Source organism: Vulpes vulpes, chromosome 6, assembly GCF_048418805.1.
Source record: "Vulpes vulpes isolate BD-2025 chromosome 6, VulVul3, whole genome shotgun sequence".
In the NCBI taxonomy this organism is placed as follows: domain Eukaryota; kingdom Metazoa; phylum Chordata; class Mammalia; order Carnivora; family Canidae; genus Vulpes; species Vulpes vulpes.
The window spans coordinates 94,703,269-94,724,091 of NC_132785.1; the positions used below are offsets into that span (position 1 = coordinate 94,703,269).

General features: G+C 41.9%; 1 protein-coding gene across 3 annotated transcripts in view; it reads right to left on the bottom strand.

The window, feature by feature from the left end:
* Positions 1-20,823, bottom strand: part of ARMH4 (armadillo like helical domain containing 4) — a 159,014-nt gene that overhangs the window by 115,128 nt on the left and 23,063 nt on the right. The window contains exons 1-2 of one of the 3 annotated variants that reach the window (XM_072761650.1): positions 9,866-9,999; positions 9,185-9,461 (exon numbers count right to left, since the gene is read on the bottom strand). The exons of 1 other annotated variant lie outside the window; for it this stretch is intronic. In XM_072761650.1, coding sequence (XP_072617751.1) covers positions 9,185-9,286 — 102 coding nt within the window. In that variant the 5' untranslated portion in view covers positions 9,287-9,461; positions 9,866-9,999. Of the gene's footprint in view, positions 1-9,184; positions 9,462-9,865; positions 10,137-20,823 lie in introns of those variants that run through there. One more of the 3 variants, XM_072761649.1, reaches the window with a different exon arrangement.

Here is a 20,823-nt window from a genome sequence, read left to right on the forward strand (position 1 = left end):
AGACTTGGATAACCCAGTTCACTTTTCCCTGCTGAATTTTGCAGCTGATTTAACCTGAAGCTCTCTAGAAAAGGTACACATAGTTCAAGTACTAAGTTCATTGTTTCTTAAATATCTATTTAAAAAAATTACCCTTGAAGTCACATTTGCAATATTCTCCCCCAAATTCCTCTATTACCATATAGTCAAATAACTGGAGAAATAACATGTTCAAGATATGGAAAGTAAAACTTACATTTACTTATATTACATCAGAGAATGTTTCAAGTACTGTTTAAAATTATTAAATATTATCATAAAATACTGAATACCAGTAATATTCAAGAGGTTTAAGTATACAAATGATTTTCAATTAAAATTTCTCTCTAGGGACACCTGGCTGGCTCAGTAGGTGAAACAGGTAACTCTTGATCTTGAGGCCGTGAGTTCCAGCCCCATGTAAAAAAATAAAGTTTTTTTTTTATTTCTCTTCAAAACACTTAAATTATTTCTTTTCTCTGTAATAACTATAAAAGTTATAGGCAAATCTTTGATGTTTCAAAATTTAAGGAGCAGAAAAGTTAAGAGTTAATTCAAGTAAGTGTGTTTTTAGGGAAAAAACTTTAAGAGAACCTAAACACATTTAAAATTAGCAATCTTTACTGAATCCATACTATTATAGGATTGAGATTTATTGCATTTTTTTAAAGAAACTACTCACACTCTCGTTAAAACTAAAACTATATCAAACTGCTAATTTTCCCCAAAAACTTGAGCTTTAGTTCTTTTTTTATCTACTTTGCTTTTTGGGCTCTTTCTTTTCCCATCATCCAAAATTTCTCAGATGCTATAGATATTCTAGGAAATTAAACCTAGGAATGAAAATTCTAAAATAAAAACTTAAACTTTATAAAAGTTATTATTTTTCCTTCTTTCATGTCTAATCACTAAACTACTTGGGTTAAGCATGTGATGTGCACACATAAAATATAAAAATTTATGTTTTCATAGGGTCTTCTCCCTTAAGAAGTTCAAAGCTTTCCCATTTAGTTTCTAGGTCTTTTTGTGACCAAAAAAGACCAGAAAAGGTCAATTCCTTGGAGCATGATCTAGACAGCTGAGGAAAAAAGGAAGGCTGAATGAACATGTGCTGTCTCCCTTCTCCTTTTCTACACAACAAAAGAGGATTCCCTGGATTCGAAGCTGAGGCCTCCTGCCAAACTACCAGCACCTCATAAATGAGGCATCTTGGAAAGCACCCTCCAGGCCCAGCCAAGCCTTCAGATGTCAGCTTTAGCTGACATCATGACTGCAACTTCTTGAGAGACCTTGAGCCAGAACCACTTTAGGGTAAGGTAGTTGCTTCCAAATTCTTAATGCATGGAAATGGGAAGAAATAATAACCATTTACTGGGGCGCCTAGGTCCACAGTCACTTAAGCGTCTGACTCTTGGTTTCAGCTCAGGTCATGATCTCAGTGACATGAGGTCGAGCCCCATGTCAGGCTCAGGCTCCGTGCTCACCATAGAGCCTGCTTGAAATTCTCTCTCTCCCTCTGCCCTTCCTGATTGTGTGTGCACACTCTCTCGCGCATGCTCTCTCTCTCTCTCTCTCTCTCTCTCTGAAATAAATTAATTAATTAATTTTAAGCATTTATTGCCACCAAGTTAGAGATAATTTGTTACATAGAAATCTTAAATCTACAATACTTCAGGAGAATATAGGAATGAAGTGATGTCATGAGGTGCCATGTGCAGAAAAGGAACAGCACATATCAGGGATCAGAAATTTAGCAGCAGAAGAAAACTGAAGCCACGACTAGGAGAAAGCCACCACACCCCTTCAGGAATCCTCAGAGATAGTGAGAAGGATGGTAAGTTTCTCCGTATGTGGGATGAAAGTCTGTAACAATTTTATTTAAATATTAAATTATATATAGGCAGCTAGCATTGTTTTAAAAGGAGAGAATATGGGAAAGATATTTGATAAAGAGGGAATAGCATGTGCCAAGGCATGTCAACATTCTGAACATTAGTTATCACCATACTTTAAACGATCCATAAAGAATTCCACTTCCAAAAAAAAGCCCACTTCATAGTCAGGTAACATATTTGGTAAGAGTATTTGACTTGCTGTTGCTGCCTCTAATTGTACTCCTTAAAACAAAAGTATAGTGGATATCTGGGTAGCTCAGTGGATGAGTGTCTGCCTTCAGCTCAGGGCGTGATCCTGGGTCCGGGATCGAGTTCCGCATCAGGCTCCCTGCAGGGAGCCTGCTTCTCCCTCTCCCTATGTCTCTGCCTCTCTTTGTGTGTCTCTCATGAATAAGTAAATAAAATCTTTAAAAAAAAAAAAGAAAAAGAAAAACAAAAGCACAGAAGAACTATAAAGCAAGAATGTTCACAGTGGATGAAACTACATCCTTGTAGAGACAAGTTGAACTAAGAAACTGTATATAGTCAAACATATATAATAGATATAGAACTCTCTGATCTATTCTTCCTTGAGCAAATATTTTTCCCACTTAGTGAAATCTTACTAAATGTCCCAGACAATGTAGGGTGTGGCCTAAAGCCTTGGACTATATGATCCCATGCTTCTGGATAAAAGCCTGGAAAAAAACAAGCCATCATAAATGACAACAGAATTTAGAGAGACAAGGACTGGAATCAGAAAAACAATTCCTGAGTCCTAGCTTTATTGTTGTTAAAACATGCTATGGGATAATGTGCAAATGGCCTCAGTCCTTCCTTTGACAAAAGGGGGAGTTAAACAAAAAGTATTATAAATCCCTTCTACCTCCATGATTCCATTTTCACATTTTATCTACAGGACATAACATTAAAATACAAATGTTTTCATATTCCAACAATCATGCTATCAGGTAGGCAAGGCATTCAAATGATTGAATGGATGTTTCACAACTTATTTATATGTTCTGGAGTCATGTGGACTGAGAGGCGAATTTCACGAACAAATTAGATTAGGGGAGGCAAATCATAAAGATTTAATATAACCTCAATTGCCTTTCCCAGACAGAATTTTCCTTCAAGGTTTTATTTTCAGCTAGATCTTAAGCTTTAGAATTTTTGTGTGAAGGGAATTTTGCCATTGCTCTAAAAGACTTTCCTTCTGTAATTAAGTGTCAGCCACCTGCTTTCTAAATCCAACTACAGAAAAAATGGGGGTGAACTGCAAGCCTATTCTATGTTTGTGTATTGCGGCCATATGTTCCTTCTCCCCACTATTCAAAAGCAATGCCTGAACTTTAAAAGAAGCAGAAAAGACAGCCTATAAGAACAACAGCAGGGAGCACGCCTCCAACTCAGATACACTGGTAAATGACCTTCAAGTTCTAGGTCTTTCTCCATCTTTCAAAGCACAGTGTAAGTTCACACAGCTACTCCGGTGAGGATGGTGTCCCCCCAAGTGAGAGCTACATGACATTAGCAAATAAAAAAGAAAAGGCTGACAATTGTCAATTCAACAGCAATATTTCTAAAACTAAATAATCATCTATAATCATATGTTGAAGGCTATAGGCCTTTTCTTTTCTCCCCCCCCCCCCCCCCCAAATTGTATCCCCTTCCTGGCAAAGAGCCTGGCACAGAGAAAATGCTCAGTAAATATTGGCTGAACAAACAGAAGAATGTCTATAGCCTGCTTTGTTGGGGAAGGGGAGGGTAGGGAAATTTCACTGCTAATTAGTACTCTGTGTCTTAATTATCTTAAATTAACTCAATCATAAGAATATTTAACAAACAAAAGAATATTCCTCTAACTTTTCTTTCACACCATGGCAGTGCTGGTTTCTTTCCATGATTAGCCATCAGTGCAAATTAATTCAGGTAAATAAACTCTAACCACATTGCCGAGAGTGGATATTGGCTTCTAACAGCTTAGAAAGCATCCTTTTCAGAGCAAGTCAGCAGCACTTTGTCTATCACTTGCTATCAAGGTATCCTAATGACTGTGAGGTCCTCTACACAATGTACTGCATTTCTGCCACCAGTGGGCAGATAAGCTGTTCTGTCACCCATTATCTTTGACAATCTTAAATAGATACAGTCCAGAATCTGTCTCCTTGTCAAGTCTAGGCATATGCAAGTCACAAAGACAAATGAAAGACAACATAAAAAATACAGACTTAGTCACCTTGTTAGATTTAATAATCAGGGTTTTTTTAAACACTTGGTCAACATTTCTTCCAACTAAAATGTATACTATTGCTCAGTGTGTTACCAAAATGTAGGCACAAGGGTAACCAGCATGTGAGAACATTCTCATCGGTGGCAAAGCTAGTTTTTCAAAGGAAATGGAGTTCCATGTATAATATAGAAGAAACATGAGCATTGCCCTAAGAGTACTCAATACACAGAAGACCTATAGAGTATGCCAAAAAACTGGTGACAAACTGCCTGACATTTCCCTCTTCTTGGGACAAACACAAATACCATAAATAGCTATTCGGGGAAGAAAGTTGTCTATAGGGTTTTGGGAAGAAAGCTGCCTAATCTTAGATTCTTATTGTCTCCTGAAAGAAATTTGGATGACACCTCAGACACACCATCTTCTTCACCTAAACTTTGGTATCATCCTGAACTCTTCTCTAAATTCTAGATTCACAGCTTCTGTGGATCCTTTCCTCATAATATCTCTTGTAATTGTCCTTCCCATCACCTCACTAGATGGTTATTTTAACGGTCTCTCAACTGATGATGCTGTTCAGACTTTGTCCTCTCCAGTTCATTTTACACAATCTAGATGGTTTATTCTTAAGAATAAAAATGACAATGTGGGACCCAGGAAATTTAACAAAAATCCCCTACTCCTGGACAAGCAGAGCAGGACTAACTCCATTTTGTGCTACACCCGCCACCTCCTGTATGACCCCCACATGACCTGCTTATTGCTTAAGGTTCTGCCCCACCCTAGTCAAGCCGCTGGGCACACCCTTACCGGAAATCGGCTCATAACAATGTAACCCTGCCTTGTGCCCGCCAAAACTGCCCGCCAATTCTGACCAGAGCGAGAGGCCAGTTCAAATGGTCACTATAGGGTGAATCGTGATTCAATTGGCCACCTGCGTGTGGACCGACATGACTGTGCAACTTTCTGTGTATGTTACAATCCCACAGGCCCCCATAAAGCTGCTACGCCTCTTAGCCTCGGGGTCCAAGTCCCTGCTCCGCTGTGTCGGGTACACTTGGACCCAAGCTCAAGCATCGGTGTCGGCTCCTTGGTGGTTTCTTGGATTCCTGATCTTCGGCCCAGCATTCAATAACCCATAAAAAATGGCCACCATTTGGAGGATGCTATGTGCCAGGTGTTGTGAGTGCCTTATGTAAATTACCTTATTTAACAACAACCTAATGAGATAGACACTACCATAATCTCCACTTTTTTTTTTTTAGAAAGCTACAGATTTTATAGAGAACAATTAACTCGCCTATGAGATCATGTCTGTTTTTTTTTTTTTTAAGATTTTATTTATTCATGAGACACACACACACAGAGAGAGAGGCAGGGGCACAGGCAGAGGGAGAAGCAGGCTCCATGCAGGGAGACTGACATGGGACTCGATCCCGGGACTCCAGGATCAGGCAGGCCCTGGGCTGAAGGCAGCGCTAAACTGCTAAGCCACCTGGGCTGCCCTCATGTCTGTTTTTGAACTTTTGAATTATGTCAGACTTCAAGTTTTCTCCCTTTACCAAACACATCATTTAATGTCACCAAATTTCCAACTGCTGAACTCCACATCTATAATGTAACCCGGTACCACTAGTGTCCTGTACTCTACTCATCACCAGCTGAGTATACTGCCTTTATGGGCCATACTCATTTTGGATCCCCAAGTTTCGCTCATAAGACTACAGTACCCAGAACACTCCCTCCTTCCCTACCCTGGGTATCCAAACCCTGGCCCTGTCCTGTTTACTAACTGCTGTCACAAAAAAGCCTGGTCCAATCTCTTCCCACCCTTCTCCCAACTTCTCCAACACAAAGCATCAGATCTGTAAGTCATGCCACTTCAAACAAGAGTATGTTCTTTGCATGCAAACACTGGTGTTTTAGCTTCCTTTGTTTGCCATGTAATTACTAATAATGGTAGGCACACAGAGGAGGTATTCGATAAATATTTGCTGGAGTGCAGCAAACATAAATAACTGTTTACAAATGTGGAAAAGGATGTTCAGAGTCTCCATTTTATGCCATAAGATTTTCAATGACATGCCAGGGTCTACCCATGTCTAATTGTGTATTTTGTTCATCACTTGGCCAATTTTGGCTACACATTCAATGTATCATTTTCATAATACTAATGACCACCTGTATTCTCATTTCTGCTATATTTTAGGTTTTCAAAGATTTTATTTCCATAAAAAAAAATAGATCAGGGGCACTTGGGTGGCTCAGTGTGGTTGAGCATCTGCCTTTGGCTTAGGTTGTGATCCCAGGCTCCCACAGGGAGCTTGCTTCTCCCTCTGCCTATGTCTCTGCCTCTGTCTCTGTGTCTCTCATGAATAAATAAATAAAACCTTTAAAAAAATAGATCAATACTTCCAAGTGACAAGTATCAGAGCTTCAGGTTGACTCGCTTCCCAATGACCTCCTCACCTCTTAAAAACTAATTGATTCTTTGCTTGATGAGAGGAAAAAGAAACTCTTTCCCTTCTTTGCTTATATCTTAATAATCTTTCCATTTTGTACTTTCTGATCCTCAATAATTAATTTTTCATCGTCTTACCTTTTCTTTTTTTTTAATCCTTAAGGTTTTCTTGCCAATGCTATTTCACTTGTCTAAACCTGAGTTTATCAAGCCACTGACCCTATTAGCCCATCTGTGGCACACAGCATTACAGTACCCCATTTCTGACTCACTGTGCTATTAACGACTGTCATTGGCCTAATATATTGGCTTTAGGATCATCTGGCCCCCGTCATTCTTCACTTTAAATTAAGGAGCTTGCTAGAATGACAGATGATCCTTTCAGCAGCATGTTTGGCCACAGTGGAAGGAGGGAGAATGGAGTAACCACAAAGAAAAGCATAGTTCCCCAGGAGGAAAGCAGCATCAGTGCTGACAGGGAAGAGGGTAAGTGGGCTGGGGTGAAGAAGGTCACAGCAATAACTACCAGCAAAGTGCTCTACCATCCCTGCAGACCACAACTAAGTTCTACGTACCCTGAGCCCAAGAGCTTTGTTCTCCACAATACGGCAATGTAGACAAATGCTGATGTCGGTGCTTATAGCCCCTAGCACATCATCCTATCCCTGGGAAAAGAAGCCAAACTGAAAATTTAAATATTGGCTCCAAGTACCAGTCCACCTTGGGCAAATCACCGAAACTCAGTTGCCTTATTATAAAGTGGAGGTGACAATGCTCATTCTCTTTTCTTTTTCTTTTTTTTAAGATTTTATTATTTATTCATGAGAGACACAGAGAGAAAGGCAGAGAAGCAGGCTCCATGCAGGGAGCCCTATGGGGGACTCGGCCTGGACTCCCGGATCACGCCCTGAGCTGAAGGCAGACATTCAACCACTGAGCCACTGGGGGGGGGGTCGGTCCCACTCATACTGTTTTATTCAAATCGTGGAAAAGAGACAAAGCGTGGTAAGAGACATGAAAACAGTCTGAAGAAAAAGTTTTAAGTATCATTCAACTTAAGACATGTGAGTGTGATACCAACACACATTCCCCCTCAAACTACAGCAATGTGAGCAATTTGAACCATCCATAACATCCTCTTCCCCACTAGGTATTTCCATGGAGCTTCCTCTTTCAGCTTCTCCCGTGGACAAAATGACCTGGGAATTGCCTGATGTTTGCAGAATCCTGCCCTAATCCATCTTGGTCAACAAGCTCTTCTCCATCCATCACACAGTTCTTTTCAATGACCCAATTTGATATTTCATTTCTGTTCTTTGTGGTTTATAAAATTCATTTGCTTGACAAGATCTCTAAGTACTAGCTGGCATTTAAGGAGAAAATAATCCCCAGGTAGACATTTCAAGGAACAAACATAATATCTGACATTTCAAGTTGAAACCTGATTCAGATACTTTTCTTATAATCACCCAGTAAACACAATATGGAAAAACAGAATTGACCACACATTTAATTAGGGGATGAGTTTTCATTCTACAGAGACTAAACCCAGCTTCCCTATATGAGAAAAAAAAAAAAATCAATGAACAAATATGCAACTCCATACACAACTTTTCAGGCAAACATCTGCTAAATATAAAGAGTGAAGTACATCTTAGTTGAAGAGTGGAAATGTTCTACAACAGGTAAGCCCATCTTCCTCATTTTGATTCTATTCTTGCATTAAACCATTTCTGTAACAGCAAATTAAGATATTGAAAAGTCTAGCGAGAAACACCAGAATATAACAGTGAGAAGCCTCCTCTGAAAACAAAGACAAATCGGCATCTCCCTAATTGGCTCTGTTGCTGTAGCTACCTCAGACGTGGTGAGTCTTGGGAGTTTTGTGAATAAACACAATCAATATCAAGTCTGCTACGTAAGTGTTTGGTTCATCATTAAGACAAATATAACAGCTCTACCCCAGTCATAAGAGTAAGACCACTCTTAAATCTTTACTGTGTGTAAAAGCAGCAAAACTGTGATACTGTGAAGTCTCACCCCAGTTTTGGGTTTCTTTCAATAGATGCTACAGAGGGCTTCTGCTGGCAAATGAGCAGAAATCAGTCAATGACTTTAAACACGCTTGGCTTCAACAGTACTCCTTGGAGTCCAAAAGTGTGGTCAAGGAAATACACAAAAAGTTAGGGGAGGCATGCAAATTCTGGCCGCACATTTTGCTTCCTACAGAAGTCCATCAGAACCCTAGAATGGTTTTGTGAACCACTCCTGCTCCCCCTTAACTCTCTAACTAAAACTTCCAAAGAGAGAATGCAGACACTGTAAAGCATCCTCTCTCCTCTCCTCCCTATCAGCTCCGCACCGAAATTAGGTGCCAAGATCCCGGCAGCTCCTCGAGCTCGGCTTGGTAAAGGCAAAGATTTCTCATCTTCGAGAACTCCAAACTCTTGGGAGTCCTAAATTTTATTCACCCCGGCTACCTTCGTTCAGCCCGCTCACCAGTCAGGGGTTACATGCGTGTTATCTACACAGGTCGGGTTTTCCCCGCGACCAGGACGCATATGCGAGGTCTGGGCACCTCCAGGCAACACCTACCGACCATTCTGTAGTCTCGGGCAGCGCCCGGCCTCCTCCGCGTCTATCCCATAGGCCCTCTTTCCAACTAAGCGACCTTTCCAAGCAGCATCCTCCTGCCATGTCCTGGGGGACCGGTCAGGGTCTGAGCGAGGAGGCTCCGTGGCATCTCTGCGCTAAACACTCAACTGTTGGTTTTCTGCAAAGTAGCAGAACACATTTCGGTGGCCGCCGAAGCCCCTCTTCTCTCCTCGGCTGCCGGACACCGATTGGCACCGGGGACATTACGATCGATGCTCTGAAAGGAGCAAATCGGAGTCTTGAGGAACTTCTCCACCCCAGCCGTGAGGTCGGGAGGGGAGCGAGAGAAGAAAGAAAAGCCCACACAAAAGCAGCCAGCCCTCCAAGCCCCGCCAGCACAAAGGCCCGCGCGCTGGTGCGGAGCCGGGAGGCTGGGCTGGGGCGAGGAGTGCGGCGAGTCCTCCGAGGCCTGCGCGCCGCGCCCAGCGCGCCCCGAGCGGCCCCCGCGCCCCCCGCGCCCCGGCACAGCGTCCCGGAGGGGGCCCGGGGCGCACGCCCAGCGCGCCCCGGGGTGCCGCGCTCCCCCGACCGCAGCGCTCCCGGGGCGACCCCGCGCCGCCCGCCCGGAGCCCGGGCTGCAGGCGCGGCCGCCCGAGCGGCAGGAGCCGGGCCCGTGCTCACCTGTGCGCCTTCAGCCGAGCAGCGCGCGGACGAGAGCGGCGGCGCCCGCGCTGGGCATCCCCGGCGCGGCCCCTGCAGCGGCGGCGGCTCCCTCTGCCGTCTGGGACGCCCGGAGGAGGACGCTTCGCTTTGTTGCTTATTCATGAGGCCGCGACGAGAGCTGGCGATTGGGCGGCGGAAAGATGTGCCCGCCCCGCCTCCGCTGGCACCGACACCCGACGCCGTCGCCTCACGCCCCTCGGCGCCCACTTCCCCGCCTGCGCCCCGCGGCCGGGGCAGAGCCGGGCGGGCGGGGTGGGGTCCAGCTCGGGTCCCGGCCCCCGGCGCCCCGCCGGAGCCCCCCTGCCCTGCTGTCCCTCCTCAAAGCCCGGGCTTCTGCGGCCGCGCTCGCTCAGTGCCTACGGCCAGGGCACTGCTTTCGCTGGAAGAGCCCGAATTTCTCTGGTCCTTGATTAAGGCAAAGGATGCACGTCGGAAGCTGCAGCGTATTCCTTGTGGAAACCGTTCAGGTGAGGCGTGCCTCTAAGTAGGAACCCTAAAAGTATTCCTTTCTCAGAGAAGTTAAAAATAAGTGCTAACTAGTAAGTATGGTTTATTGAGCCCTTACTCCTTCTGAGAACAATGCTAGGTGCTTCAATCTGCTCAATCGACTCAATAACTATGAAAGAAACACTAGTAATACCCATTTAACAGGGAAGGAAGTTGAGGCTGAAGGCTGTGTAAGTTGCCCGAGATCTTATAGCTAATGTGGGCCGCCTGGAATTCCTGACCTCCATCCTTGGGTCTGTCAGTGATTCCATTTACTTTTTCTATTAGCTCTCATTATGGGTAGAAAGAGATATTTGGACTCTAAAGGCCCCTTCTAGAACAACCCCCACCTGACATTTGCAAAGCACTTTTCACATACATTATCCCTTGCACATGTTAATTCCCTTCATTATAATAGCTTGTCTTAGTCCTGTTTTGTAGTAATTTGTAAACACCTTCCAGACAGAGCAAGGTCTTTTTTACCTTTGACCCCTTACACCTAACACAATGCTCAAATATGCCCTGTTACCTTACCCATTCCACCTCTCTTTAGAAGAGATTATATTTCCAGAAAGGTTGTCAACAAACAGTTGTTGAATGGAATGTGATTGGATTGAATTGAATATGTCAGATCCGTTTTTATGTAGATTCGATGTAATACAATATAATACATTATACTGTGACCAGGCCTTCTACCTGAATTCAATACCCACCAGGTGGATAAACTGTACCCAGCCTGACCAAGTTGTGTCTCAACATTTTATTTTTATGTCCAATGTTTGAAATTTACACTCTATCTCATAAAAACAATGTTACATAGTATGGTAAGATTCCCCGCTAGACCACAAAATTGGGCCTACTTGACCCAAATGCAGGTAAATAATACTGATTAGTAACAACCTGACTAATCAGGTTAGACCAGAGGACCAAAGAGAAGAGGAGAAGACAAGAGAATAGAAAAGGATTCCAGCTCCCCAGGCCTCTGGGACCAGCTTTATATAAATATTTGAAATATCCAAAGTTTCATTGACATCTACCTGCCTCCCACTCTGCATCCCTTTCTAACAGCCTAGTGTGGTCCTTTGAGACCCATAATACTCTAAGTCCCAACTACAAAGCTCAACTCCCCAGATCTACCTTACACTCAAAGTTTTCCATTCTCCAAAATTACCGTTCTCCCATAGTAGAATTCTTTCTTTTATTTTTTAAGGTTTGTTTATTCATGAGAGAGAGAGAAAGGCAGAGACATAGGCAGAGAAAGAAGCAGGCTCCTCACAGTCCCCCGATGTGGGGGACTCAATCCCCAGACCCGGGATCATGCCCTGAGCCAAAGGCAGGCGCGCTCAACCACTGAGCCACCCAGAGGACCTCCATAGTCCCCATAGTAGAATTCTTTTCTCCTTTTCCTCAATACAATCATTTAGCTTACAGTAAAAGTGATCTTATTGGAACCCATTTATACTAGTCCTTTATCCTTTCCCAAATGGTTGGTATTGCTTTAAAAAATTCTGATTATTGCAATTTACCTCAACAGCTGCTATTGGTATGTGGAGTGATGATAAGACCCATTCTTCCATCCCAGCACACACACAAATTGTAAATCAGGGAAAGTTATATCTAAAAGTCAAATCAATAAGTCCACTCATGGGCGCCTGGGTGGCTCAGTCAGTTAAGCATCTGCCTTTAGCTCAGGTCATGATTCCAGGGTCCTGAGATGGAGCTCTGTGTCAGACTCCCTGCCCATCCGGAGCCTGCTTCACCCTTTCCCTCTACCTTTCCCCACTTGAGCTTGCTCTCACGCACTCTCTCTGTCAAATAAAAAAATAAAATCTTTAAAAAATAAAATAAATAAATCCACTCACAATGAATGTTTTTAACCTTTTATGGGTAAAGCAAGAAATCCTATGTATGTGTAAGAAAATCTGGGAACACCCAAAACCCCGATTAAAGTAATAAGAAAAGAAGCTGAGGAATGAAGTTTTGGGGTTCTCAGATTTAGCAAAAAGAAATAGAGAATGTCTGTGTGAGCATCCTGTATTTTACCTGATAAACTTTACAGTATCAGATGGTTACTTCATCCTGGTTGGTCAGGCCTTTGTGTCAGAAAGAAATTGGTCACATGTAGCAAACAACTGGATAACCAACCCGAAGGGTGGACACTGTCCATTCAAATACCATCCAGAGGGACACCTGGGTGGCTGAGCTGTTGAGCGGATACCTTTGGCTCAGGGTGTGATGGGCTTGATCCCTGGTCCGGGAATTGAGTTCCATGTCATCGGGGTCCCTGCAGGGAGCCTGCTTCTCCCTCTGTCCATGTCTCTGCCTCTCTCTGTGTGTCTCTCATGAATAAATAAATAAAATCTTTTTAAAAAATACCATCCAGAAAGGAGAGTCTTGGCAATGCAAACTTGAGCATTATGGCGTCCCTGACAAGGCTGTCATTACATTGGGTAGAAATGCTTCACAGTATACCAACTGATTCTCTTTATTCTGATTCCCATGTACCAAGTAACTATCTGACAGCTTGACTTCCCATGTATAATGTCCTGAAGATATTGCTGAAATAAAGATCTGTGAACTGGATTATGTGTGTCTATTTGTAACAAATCTATCTTCAATGCCCACAAAAAGTGGGTTTCTGGGTTTCTGGTCTTGCAAAAGCAAGAACGAGACCCTGAGTAGGGCTGACATCACCAGTATAAGTACCACTTAAAGGCTAACATAAGGGCTCTTAAAAAACAGCTGGCAGGACTTCCCCAGACTGCACCACTGTTTCCTGAGGATGTTTTCAGTTTTAGTTTGTTTTGTTTTCATTTGAAATTACACCAGCAACAAGGACTTGAGGCAATAGAACAAAATGAATGAGAGAAGCATCTGAGGAAAAATCTTCCTGGAAGGCTGAGTTTACCTGGAAATCACCTCACAACTATTGCTGTCTTAACCCTCTGGCCTCCCCTCCCTTCATTTTTGAACTCTCTAAAACTCCTTCCTTTGATGTTTTGATCTTACAGGCTCCCAAGGCACCCAGCAAAGAGGTTCTGCCATTAAAGGAGAAGGACAGGAGCTGCTATGTAGAATAGGAGTCATTTGCAAATTGCATATTTAAATCTTCACTACAAAAGATAGTCTTTTCTTCTGACCTTCCTAAAAGTTTATGAACACAAGCTTTTCAGCATCTTCCAATGTTCTCTGCCCAGCTACTCTCAGACCCTAATTGTTTTGGAGACTTCTCAGTTGCTTTTAATTTTTTAAGTAGAAATTCCCAGGAGTAGACTTCAGTGTGAAACTGTCTTGCTAAGAATACTCCACTCACTCCGGGTATTCAATAAATATTTGATGGTTATGGTGATGATGATGTAAATAATGGTAATGATGGCAGATCTGTTCTATTCATTCTGATAGATGTTTTCATGGCATCCAAAATCCTCAGAATACTTGACATGACCTATTTCGGTGTTAATGAGCTTAGATTTTTACTTCATACTAAATTATGTCTTTAGTATGCCATTTATTGGAAAAACGGGTAAGTAGAATAAATCCAATAAACAAATGGTTTTTCTTAAAGAAGGCTTTGGAACAGCAGGTTTATATACACCGTAGTTGCTTTCAACTGTTAACAGCCCACTATATTTATCTATATTTTTTTGTAACTCCTATTATGCAAACACCCAGATGAATCCTCTTGCTTCTCTACTCTCCCGAAGAAAACTTATCAGTATAGAAGCAAATATTATATGCTTTAAATTCCCTTCTTTTAAAAATCTGTTATTTTCTACATTATCTAGTTAACTGTTAGATTTCTTTGGGCCCTGAACCTTCTGATTCAATTCTAACAAATGGAATTTCGTCTGTTGCCTTGAAAAAACACGATAAGAGAGGAAAGGACTACGAATGCAGGTACAAAAACAAAATTTCTAACAGCGCAGGCCATTTAAACAGAAACGTTTTAGATAAAGTCAAGGATGATAACATTTACAAGAAAGAAATCTCATCCTTTTTCCCCCAGCCATAAATAATGTCCTTGTGAAATGGTAAAAATTCTTTTTAAGAGATTGGAACATCAAAGGTCTAATATCTCCTATGGAATATACTCTTTAATCCTAAATGAATTGGTCATTGTGAATATATTCAAGATGACATTTATAACTCTAGAAAAGCTATGAATTGCCTTTCACTCTGTCAGACAAAAGAGTCATCTCTATCCTTGTCTCTTTTTTTATATGCCTAATGGTAAATAAATCGATGATTTTAATAGATTCCTTATCTCAAATAATGGGCATGAGATATTTATTAGCAGTATACATTACCTACAGCCTTTGCTGCAAAGAAAGATTCTTTACTCTTTTCTGCCTCTACTAAGGATAGAATTAAAGAGAATGGCTTTACTAGGCAGGGTAAAACTCAGGCTCAAGGAAGCACTTTTATCAGAAAAAGGTCTTAAAGACAGGAATAGATTAGTGAGAGAAGTTATATACTCTCTTTTGTTCTAGATTTCTAAAAAAGTATTCATTTCATTCTGGCTGGGGTTCCTGATGAAACACCATTTGCTCACTCAACAAGGAAATTATAGGAGTATTTGTGAATCTGGGGAAACTACCAAATATATTTATTGTGGCTAACTGCATTATTATTTATTATCTTCCTGCCAACAAATGTTGCTTATTTTACTTTCTAAAAATATGGTGCAGGTATTAACATCATACTCAAAATACCCAAGAATATTCTACAGGACCTGGCAGCAAAAGCAGAGAACAGGATACTCTCAATGGAATGTCAATACCATTACAATGAAGATGTACTGGAGGCTCATAACCAGAATAATACTAACAATCTGAAAAACAGTTTAATAAGTTTTAAATATGGCATGGACATCATTGCCAAAAAAAAATTTTTAAAGACTTTACTTCACTGTAGCACTCAATCTCCTGCTAAATTCCCTGTCTCTGCACATTTTGGCTGATTCTTCAGGCCAAACTGGCTTAGTTGAAAGCAGAATTATGTCTGTGTCTCATAGTCATTAAGCAATGAGCAGTGAATCATTTAATGTAGGCTATGCATTTACTTTGGTATTGAGTTTAGTTCCATGGTTAATCAATCAACAAGTGTTTTTGTTTTGTGGAAAGTATGTGGTATATGTAGAGACATACAGTTGAACTCAACTTCACAAATGTTGAATTTAGCTGAGAGGAAATGGTTATACACACATAAATACTACCAATAATACATAATATACAATTTCCTCATATACTTCTTCAATAATCTAAAAGTAGTGCTCATTCTTTATCATCTTTTTTCATTATACTACTACAGAGAGGAACTGATAAAGCCTGTGTGGAAAGTCTGCATCTTAATATCATTAGTACATGGGTTATCTAACCATCTTCCTCTCCCCCAAAACTGTAAGCTCTCTGAATTCACACAGTGTGTTTTATATAGTCTCACATCTCCCACAACAACTACAGCAGTGCCTCAACATAGCAGCTGTTCAAAAAAGTATTTGTTGACTATTTAATTATGGCCATAAGCCTATTACCAAAATAAACATAGTAATGCTCACCATTTTACAATTATAAAGCACAAACTGAGTACTACTGACATAAGAAGGAAGTTTGATGAGCTTCAGAATTTGTATATTAATCTCATATAAATTGGGGAGCTATAGTCCAATGTAAGTGGCTCTGAGACTCAGGATTTAATTATTTTTTGCATTCTATGAGGAGGGATTAATATATATATATCTCCTCTCTGAAGCTAGGGAACTGAACCAACTGATATTTCAAGTCCCCTTCTAACCACAAGTCTGTGATCCTTGTAATTGGTAAAGTTCACATGCATTTAAAAAGGATTTGTGGGGATCCCTGGGTGGCTCAGTGATTTAGCGCCTGCCTTCGGCCGAGGGGGTGATCCTGGGGTCCTGGGATCAACTCCCACATCAGGTTCCCTGCATGGAGCCTGCTTCTCCCTCTGCCTGTGTGTCTGCCTCTGTCTCTCATGAATAAATAAAAAAAATCTTTAAAAATAAATAAAATAGGGGATCCCTGGGTGGCTCAGCGGTTTGGCACCTGCCTTTGGCCCGGGGCGTGATCTTGGAGCCCTGGGATCGAGTCCCACATCAGGCTCCCGGCATGGAGCCTGCTTCTCCCCCCGTCTGCCTCTCTCTCTCTCTCTCTCTCTCTCTCTCTGTGTCTATCATAAATAAATAAATCTTTAAAATAAATAAATAAATATAAAAATAAATAAAAATAAATAAAATGAAAAAATAAAAAGGAGTTGCTGATGAACAAGAAATACCCTACATGTGAGATTGAAGAAGAAGAAGAAGAAGAAGAAGAAGAAGAAGAAGAAGAAGAAGAAGAAGAAACTGCTTCAAGCTGAATCCAGTACTCATATTCCATCCAGGCTCAGATCCTTTGAAATAGCCGGAGCAATGTGTTTTGTTTTATTTATTCTTTGTCAAGACCTACAATATAAAGTAGACATAAAAGACACATTTTGCAGAATCAGTTCAAAGCAATTCCTCCGTAACTTGCTTACAAAAATAGCCAAAGGCGAAAAAATTTCCTTCAGAATCAGAATGATTGAAAATATGTCTCATACAGAGAAAATGACTTACTTTTGGACTGGTCCAAAAGTGTGAGACATCACCACAAAAGAAGAAATGACTTTGTCTCCAAAAAGTTCCCAGTAAAAAGATAAATGGGACGATCATGTAATGTTCTTTCTTTTCTCTTTTTGCTCTTAGGAGCTTTCTATAAGTGGTTTTCAGGCATCGTGACATGTTTTGTTTTCCTTCCATTTCTCTCTTTGTAAAAACCATTTTAAGGCACTTACCATGGCCAGCTGATGTTCATTTTATGACATTGTTCTCAGCAGTCATCTCACATGGATGAGCACTTTTCACTCAGATCAGATTCTGCTTGGTTCATCAAAAGAAAAAACTTTTTTCTTCTGTCAGACTCCAATTCTCCTGTAAATTCTATTTTTCTGGTTTTCTTTCCTCATTCTTCTTGCTTCCCATATTCTATACTGCTGCTTTTGAAAATTAATGTCTTTTCCATTGTGGACATTGTTCCCTGTCTCAAAGATGCCAGCCTGAGAACTTTGGTCCAATCTTTTTTGATTTCAGAGTCTTGAATTCCACTGTGTTGCTGCATGTGAGGCAGCCTTAAGGACTATGACCCAATTCCACGTGGTACAATGCATTATTCATTCATACGCACTTTTATAGGTCCATTCTTTTGCCCAAGGCACAAATATAAGCAATTAGTTTCACCTCTTCTCCCTCTCCTCCTACCTGGGAGAAGGAAATGTGGCAGACATGAAGGGCATCTTAAGCAGATGATAAAGATGCGAAACATAAAAATATTAGGAGCTAGAAACATTTTCCCCATCACAGGGAAAGAAACCAAGACAAAGATGGTAACCTCTGCCCTCTTCCTCTTTTTCCACTTCTGCCTCCAGGCCCAGAGGTAGACTTTTGACTGGAGAAATGAGGGACAAAGCAGTCAAGTTAAGGGATAAAGAGGAGACTCGGATTCCTTCTTTACTTCTTCCAGCCTTCTTCAGGAACAACCTTGAAGGTAGAAAAACTTTGAGGACTGGATGTGATATATCTGAGAAGAGCCCTTCCACTAGAAAGCTCAGTGCAGTTGGTTCAGGGTGGAGCTTTACTTCATACACACTAGCTATTAAAATTATGAAGCATTTCCATATCACTTGGTGTAAATCCATTATTTCAAGCTGTTACTCTAAGTCCTCTCAGTGCCATCTTCTTCCAGCCTCAACTCCCTCACCAGCTTCCCATCATCCCAAGGAAAGGGGGGCCCACTGATGTCTGGAACAGTCGGAGGTCTCCTGTGATTGGCTAGTGTAGTGCTCATGCCATCTAAAGTATTATTTTTTAAGATTTTATTTTTAGGGGCACCTAGGTGGCTCAGTCTGTTAAGCATCTGCCTTCAGCTAGGGTCATGATCCTACAGGATTGAGCCCTGTGTGAGGGAGGGGTGTCTCTGCTCAGCGGGGAGTCTGCTTCTCCCTCTCCCTCTGCCTCTCAGGCATGTGTGCTCGCTCGCTTGCTCTGTCTCTCAAATAAATAAATAAAATATTTTTTAAAGATTTTAAGTGATCTCTACATCCAATGTGGGGCTCGAACACACAACCTTGAGACCAAGAGTCACATGCTCTATCGACTGAGCAGCCAGGTGCCCCCATTCTAAGCAGCATCCCTGGTTGAAGCAGAACAGTGGCATATTTAAGGAAGGGATATGAGATAGACCTTCTCCCCCAAAAAGCCGATGACTCTTCAGGCCGACGAGTACACAGGTGGTACTTTTTCACAAAGTGGCTCTCCTTAATAGTAGACTCTGTCTGCCTTTGAGCCTGTGCCTTGCAGAAGGAAAGATAACTTCCTGCCTAGATTGCCTGGAGATTCTTGGCCCCTCTAGGATAAAAGAGCAAACATGTGTTCTAGAATCTAAGTGCTTAGGCATATGCCTTTAGCTTTTTTTTTTTTTTAAGATTTTATTTATTTATTCATGAGAAACACAGAGAGGAGAGAGAGAGAGAGAGGCAGAGACACAGGCAGAAGGAGAAGCAGGCTCCACGCAGGGAGCCCGATGTGGGACTCAATCCCGGGTCTCCAGGATCTCGCCCTGGGCTGAAGGCGGCGCTAAACCACTGAGCCACCCAGGCTGCCCATGTCTTTAGCTTTAAATCAAGACAGTAATAATTCTGATATCCTAGACTTGTTGGGAGGATTAAATGAGATAATATGGAAAATACTTAGCAGTGTCCTTAACACCCATTACATGGTCAATAAATATGTTTCAGGTGAAACATAGTGCAGATTCAGTTGATGAGGTATTGATTTTCAGGTATAAAAGAAGGTATTTCCTGAGTTGATGGCTAATGGATTTTTTTCCCTGGAGGAACTTGCTGAGAGCAGAAGCAAACCGATTGATATCCCTTTCTTCAAATTTCAAGTTTATGATGAAAAGAATAATTTTCTGGAGATAGATTTTAGAGTGGTAGTTTTGGCATAATTCTGTAGCATTTTCTTTTTTTAAAAGATTTTATTTATTTATTCATGAGAGACATAACACAGAGAGAGAGGCAGAGACATAGGCAGAGGAAGAAGCAGGCTCCATGCAGGAAGCCCAATGTGGGACTCCATCCCAGGACTCCGGGATCACACCCTGAGCCAAAGGCAGACGCTCAACTGCTGAGACACCCAGGTGTCCCAGAAACGTTCTTAAATAGTCAGAAAACATTTTTAATTGCTGAGATTATTCTGTTGTTTAATTGATTTAGCATTTTATGAAAATTCACTTAACTAGAACCAATTACATTGCTTACATCGCTGAAAATAGGTTTGGACTGTAACAGTGTCTGGAGTATTACAGACATTCAATATATTTATCTTATTTAGGGATCTTGAAACACTTCATAGTTATGGAGGTGTATCTCTGCTCCAATTTCCTTATTCATTAACTGAAACACAAACTCCTAGAGACTGCAAAGCCCACAAGGGAACCCATGCCTCTGGATTTGTAGTCCCAGGCTCTTCCTCTCCTGCAGAATGTCTTCAGTGGCATTATCCTGTTTCAGGGGGAGAGAACATATTTAATGGCTTCATCAAAAATTTGGCTTTATAGCTAAGCATCATAATCTACTTTGATGCCTCCTCTGTGCCCTGGGCTCATGTTCTTTTATCTAACTTGAACACTTGTCTCACCTTTCTTTGGCTGGCTAAGGATGCTTATTCATCTTCAGGACTCACCTTCACCATCACCTCAAGGAAACTGTCCTGACAGCCTAGGCTGGGCTGAGTGCCCTTCTTCAAGCGCCCAATCACACCTGGGCACACCTCTGGCATAGCACTCGGATTCAGAATAGCCATGTCTCAGGTGCCCAGGTTCTTTTTTTTTTTTTAGATTTTATTCATTTATTTAGTCATGAGAGACACACACAGAGAGAGAGAGAGGCAGAGACACAGGCCGAGAGAGAAGCAGGCTCCATGCAGGAAGCCTGATGTGGGACTCGATTGCGGGTCTCCAGGATCACGCCCTGAGCCAAAGGCAGACGCTCAACCGCTGAGCCACCCAGGCATCCCAGGTGCCCAGGTTCTAAGCCTGCCACCCACATCCCACTTTGCCTCTATCACTTTCCAGGCCATATCTTCCCCAATGTATATACCCCAAACATATTCCCCCTACTAATCCACATCACTCCCCAGCTGTAGTCACCCCAGCCTGAATCCCTCCCTGTCTGAATACACCCTAGCTTGCATCTTTCCCCATCAGACGGTATCTTCCTGCATATGTCCCTCCAGCCTATATCCCCCTGTGAAAAGAAGAACTCTAAGATAGTACCAAAGATTCTTGGCCCCCCGATATGCAAATACCTTCTCCCAGATATTCAATCAAACCCTA